Below are 6,000 nucleotides of genomic sequence, written 5' to 3'. Positions count from 1 at the left end.
TACTGCTTTGGTGGTATAGACTAGGTAGGAAATCTGAGCCAAATTAAATTTGTGGACCATTTCCTACATGTTATGGAGACAGAAGATTCTGCCCTAATTGCACAGAGTTTAGTCAGTATTAGGTTGGCAACTGTGTTCCAAGAGAGCGGAGGTATTTTAAATTAATTAAAGTTTCAAGGTGACAGAAACAGTTAGGAAGTGAGACAGCTAAGAAGGCATTGTTAACGATATATATGATTGTCAGCAAGGGGAAAGAATTTTCTTTTCAATGTCACAACCAATATGTCCTAATTAAAAGAAAAAAAATGTTATTTTCTGAGAAAGATACATTATTAACAAATTTACCAAGAAAACATCCCAGTCATTGTGCTAGTTTGAGCTAATATGATGACAGTTTATTTTCATAAATACAATATACAGCATCATGAGACTGTGGAGATATGTCTTTCAAATCTGAGAAGTGCATGTCACAGCCACACCAAGTAATTATAAAACACAAACGTACTGAAATCAACAAAATTATGCAAAACTTATAGTCGTCAATGATTATTTAAATTAATAATATCTGAAGGTTCACAAATTCATAGTAACACGTTGATACTAATGTTAATTTGTAATAAATACATTGTAGTATTTTAATGTATTGAATTCTTGTCTATCACCTACCACAGATCATGACATAATTACATGTGGCACTAGTCTATGAAATAAGTAACAGAGTTCAATATATTTACTATTCAGTAACTACAATCACTAACATCAGGAATAATTATGCCCTGAATTTATTTTAATCCCCTTCTGTGTATGATAGCACATATAAGTACACTTCTCTATTTGAGTTAAATTATCTAGTAAAATTACTGGCAATATTCACTTTTTGATTATCATGCTCATCTTTGAAAACCTTATGCAAAATCCTTTGAAACAGCTTCTATAAAATTTGGAGCAGACATGAGTATTGTGAATGTGCAAATGATGGCAAAAAGGGTAAATGCAACCAGACATAATCTGTCTATGACAGCAGCTGCAAACTTCCACTCACTGCAGATCTCTTCACCCTCATCTTGTTTCCTGAACCGCATTGCTATGAACTGGACTTCCTCCAGGATCTTCACCATCACTGGAAGAGTATCCATTAAAGCCTTCTTTTGCACAAGCTCAATATCTTCTGCTAAGGGGCAAGTCATCTTTCTACCCTTGCTGCCCAGGTCATTCTTCTGGGGGCAGCACGGGCTGTCCATGGCGTGGTAGCTGTAGATGGTGTTGCCGTTGCTGGACTGGTGCCCGGGAAGGACGTTCACCTCCATGCTGTTTACACTCAGGTGGTGACTGGAATAGCTGTATTTGCAGGAGAGGGGCTTTATATTTTCCCCAGGTTTTTTCATTCGTAAGAACCAAGCACACCAATTCAGCAGGATGACACGGACCTGAAAGAGAGTTACCATGGCAGGAATACTGAAGACTCTTTGGCATTTTAAATGCTTTTGAAACATTTTGTGACTATTATAGTTAGGCTGCACAGTCTCTTCGAAATATGGATGGATTTCTGTGTTCTCCAGCTATTTTCTTTCAAAACTTTTCTTTGAGGGACTTGCTTTTTACCAAGGATGGCCTTTTTTTGGATCTGTCTTGAACACAGGGCTGTTCAGCGCACACTCAACTTATCAAGCAAAAGAGATGTAAAATCTTACTTCACAAAATGGTTCTTGAAGACCCGTCTTTATCAAACAATCCCAGATCTCTGCAATTGAGCAGGCAGCACAAAACTGGCTGTATGGTTTTCAAACATTTCTCAGATTGTAAGAAAAGAGATACAGTTAAACATTTTTAGGGGCCAATGTTGAGATTTTTCTGAAAAAAATCCCTATATGGCAGATTGTAGAACATTTCCCACCCCCACTTCTATTGCTTACATCTAAATAAAAGACCTTGGTTATGTGTTAGTGGTTTTTTTGAATGCTATTTTATACTCCTTTGAGGAGTTCAACCACATAATACAGCAGGCTTTTTTTCAAAAGAGTAAATCAATTACATTTAGTAGTTCAAAATCTGAGTGCCACTATCAACTGCTGTCATTTCCCTGTGCGCTGGTGTATCACAAGAGTGCTCTAACTTGCACATGGCAGATTGTGCCTCATATGTTTCTTGTCAAGGTCATTAAGTGAGCTAACTCCAGAGAGTGCATCCAGACTTTTTTTCCAGTGAACTGATCTTCAGATGTTTTGTCTGAAATCTGGGCCTGCTAGAATTCCTACTGGTAACACTGTTAACTGCGAAAGGCAGGAAAAAGGCTGTGTATTCAGTAAGGTCTTGTGTGAAGAGCAGCCAACTAAATCAGCAAAATCTTGTAATTACAAGACCCTCCACGTGTTACACATACAAAATGGATATTTGCAATGTGCTTGAGAGGGACTCTTCATGCAGACAGGCCTCTTTGATGACTTTACCATCCTGGTTGCAAGCCAAATAATCTGACATTAAGGAGAGAACAGATGTGGCTTCTGGTTTCCCTCCTGAGCCTTGACTCAGAAGGACTCCCTGTGTAATCCTGCTCCTGTTACTTTGGTCATGTACAACTTGGGACCACACTTTGCCTCCAAAGCTGTTTTAGATGCAGGAAAAGTTGACTCCTGTGTTTGCACAGTACAGATACACTTGAAGTTAGCACTTCAAGTTCCTGCTGTAATGGCGAGCATAATTTCAGAAAGAAGGAAACATTGATAATGTTTCCTCAGAAACAGATAGGAACAATAATAATAATAACAATAATAATAATAATAATAATAGTAATAGTAATAATAAAAACAACCAAAGCCAATGACCAGTGAAAGGCAGTTACACAATTTTTTAATTTTGTAGTGTGAGCTCTTCTAGGTCACAGCCCTGTGCCATTTTCTGTGAGCCATTTTTCTTCTCTCCCACTAATGAATGTTTTGTTCTTCATCATTGTCATGGTTCTGGCTGGAATTGAGTTAATTTTTTTCCTAGTAGCTGGTACAGTGTGGTATTTTAGATTCAATATGAGAATAATGTCGGTAAAACACTGATGTTTTAGTTGTTGGAAAGTAGTGCTTACCCTGAATCAAGGACTTTTCCGTTTCCTGTGCTCTGCCACTGAGCAGGTGCACACAACACCATGAGGAAGCATGGCCAGGACAACTGACCTAAACTAGCCAAAGGGATATTCCAAAAAGATATAAAGTATGGGGAGCTGGTTGGAGGTTGTCAATTGCTGCTCAAAATCAGGCTGTGCATCAGTCAGCAGGTGGTGAGCTATTGTATTGTGCATCACTTGTTTCTCTTGCATTTTATTACTCTCTCTCTTTTCCTTGCTGTTATTATTATATTTTTGTTATTCATCACTATAATTAATATTATTCATATTATTGTGTTGTATTCTGTTTCAATTATTAAGCTGTTCTTCTCTCAACCCACAAAGTGTTGGAGTTTTTTTCTGATTCTCATCCTCATGAGGGAAGGGAGCTGGGGTGTGAGCAAGTGGCTGTCTGGCACTTAGATGCCGGCTGGGTTTAAATTACGACAGTCCTTAAAGACTGTTTTCCCATTATTCCTATTATGTTGCTTAAATATTTCATTATTTCCTCCATAGCCACCACAAACAAATAGCAACCTGTAGTGTTGCAGCCTAAAAAACTGATTCTGGTTTTAATTGAACTTACTTAATTACAATGTGTTCAGACTGCTCACGGACACAAAATGGGACAACATGGAACAAAATAAAGATCTTAATTGCTAGCGATGTATCAATAGTGTCGGCGCCAAAGGGGAGAGAGAAATTAGCTCTCCAGGACTGTGAAATTCCAAAACACTAAGTCAGAAAAACTTTCTTATTAGAAAATGTTAATATGTCTGCCTTAACCCTGAAAGGAGATGTGAGGTGAAAAAGCACTTTTATATAGGAATGCTGCTTTTTTTTTCAAGGCAGAGTTTTTACTCCTTAGGGAAATTACATTTACAGCTACAGTCAAACCCATTTCCCATAGAAAAATAAATACCCAGAAGACAGTAACACAGCTTTTAATTAGCTTGAATTTCAAATGCCCTATTTCCTTGAAAACACAGACATTCAGGCATCAATCTGTTCTTGTCATACCAATTAATTCAAGAGACAGCTGCAAGATACAGGTTTTTGGAAAACAGCTGATTATGATAATATGAATCTATACTCTCACCTGCATTGTCATATATGGGTTTCTGTGAAGGAAGTACACAGCTACAGATGCCTTCAGAGCTCAGCAACCCTTCTGTGAGCCTCTCCTAATTATAATGCAGCTGTACTGCTAGCTCCCCATCACAGACACCTGCCTGGCCTAGGCCAGAGCAGAAAGTCTCCAATTAAAGCTCTCTTGATAAGGGGTATCTGAACCTGAGCAAAACTGTGCATGTCCAGGTTTGAAACATATCAAAAGAGAAGCCTGAAACATAACAAACCTTATTTAGGCACTGCAAAGAGCTAGAGTTCTCTTGCCTTTTCCCACAAAACCCCTTCTTCCCGCAGTGCTTGGTCTCTCCATATCTCTTTCCTATACAACAGTCTTGGATGTCAGTAGAGAAAGATCAGTTGAGCTGTAGTCCATGCCAGCTCCTTAGCTGGGCCTTCTTTAGTGTTCTTTTCCATGCTAGCTCAGCAGACATTATCAAAAGTGTCAATCAGCCAGCAGCTCTCACTTCTCAACTGAGTAGCCAACAAATGCCCTGGCTGAACACCTTGGATTTAAATTCCTCTCTTGGAAAAAGCTGGTTTGTAAGTCATCAAAGATTGATAGAAAGGAAGCCACAATTCTAAGCAGTGGCATAAGGGAAGTGAACACCTACAGAAAGGATAACTCTGCACAAACAGGCACTCTCCTCCCTCTTCTGTTGCAAAGTGCAAGCACAGACCCCTTGAGAGACAGGCAGGGAAAATAAACTGCTCAACTGTAAATAGTTTAGAAAGCAGGTGTTTAGGAAATACATTCAGTCAAATCTTCTGGGTCTGCAGAAGCTCCCACACACGCCCAATTGTCCAGTGCCTCTCCCTGAAACTGACTCCAGCAGACAAATCCATTTAAGCAGGAGGTGAGAATAATCCTGTAACAATATCCAATTAATCAGGGTTAGAGTTTGCAATAATCTGATGCCTGGCTCTGACAGTAAGAGGACATTGTGGGAAGCAAGTAAGGGCAGCTGCTGGTACTGGAAATGCAGATGCAAAAATTTTCTTCTTTCTTAAGTTACTTCTTCACTTCACATTGTTTTTTTTTCCTGAGCGAAAGTCATCCAAGGTGTCTCTCTAAAAAACACCTGACATAGGTGGACAGGCAAAATAGAAAAAAAAGTAAAAATAGAGACTGCCATGAATTCTAACAACTGAGCCTTCTAACAATTAAGTCTTGTGGAGTAAAAATGCCTACTTTTGTGGGGTCAGCTTCTTCTGTCCACACTTGGCATTCACTCTTTTCCTCTTGAGATCCCTCAGCCCTGTCAGCTTGTCTGGTCTACAACTTTTACAGTCTATCATCTGTACTTCCCAGTAATGCTTTCCACAGTTTTTGCTTCCTGATGGCATGTTTTGTAATGTATGCCAGTTCAGCTGTCAGGCCACTGAACAAGGTTCTTCCTGAGTGAGAATTTGGAGCACACTGTGTTTCCAGCCAAGAAAACAAGAGACTGGTAGAGAGCAAGAGCTGACTTGCAGGGCCTGTGAGCAGGTCTAACATGAGCCATTGTGTTTGGGCTCCTCAAAAAGCAGACAAGCAATGAAATGGGGTCTGTTACACTGCTGCAGACTCTGTTCATGCAGACATCTGAAGCATGTTTCCCCAGAGTCGTGCCCTCAGGTTTTGCTTACATGCAGGTTCATCCAGAATTCACATTCTCTGCTGCCTTGAAAATAAGAGGTTTTTAGATCATACAGCACTTTGCGAAATAATTGTAAGTATGCTTAATTGTTATTGGACTTCAAAAAAAATTGCATTGAAACTGCAGTTTATTTTAAGA

At 39.3% G+C, this 6,000-nt stretch overlaps 1 protein-coding gene across 2 annotated transcripts in view; it reads right to left on the bottom strand.

The window, feature by feature from the left end:
- Window positions 1-367: 367 nt before the first annotated feature.
- Window positions 368-6,000, bottom strand: part of LOC116438015 (neuronal acetylcholine receptor subunit alpha-7-like) — a 58,104-nt gene continuing 52,471 nt past the window's right edge. For both annotated transcript variants that reach the window (XM_032096500.1, XM_032096502.1), the window contains one exon: window positions 368-1,427. In XM_032096500.1, the coding sequence (XP_031952391.1) occupies window positions 906-1,427 (522 nt within the window). In that variant the 3' untranslated portion in view covers window positions 368-905. The remainder of the gene's footprint in view (window positions 1,428-6,000) is intronic.

The sequence above is a fragment of the Corvus moneduloides genome, chromosome Z, assembly GCF_009650955.1.
Source record: "Corvus moneduloides isolate bCorMon1 chromosome Z, bCorMon1.pri, whole genome shotgun sequence".
In the NCBI taxonomy this organism is placed as follows: domain Eukaryota; kingdom Metazoa; phylum Chordata; class Aves; order Passeriformes; family Corvidae; genus Corvus; species Corvus moneduloides.
The sequence above is the reverse complement of the archived record's forward strand: the minus strand, read 5'-3'. Positions and strand labels throughout refer to the sequence as shown.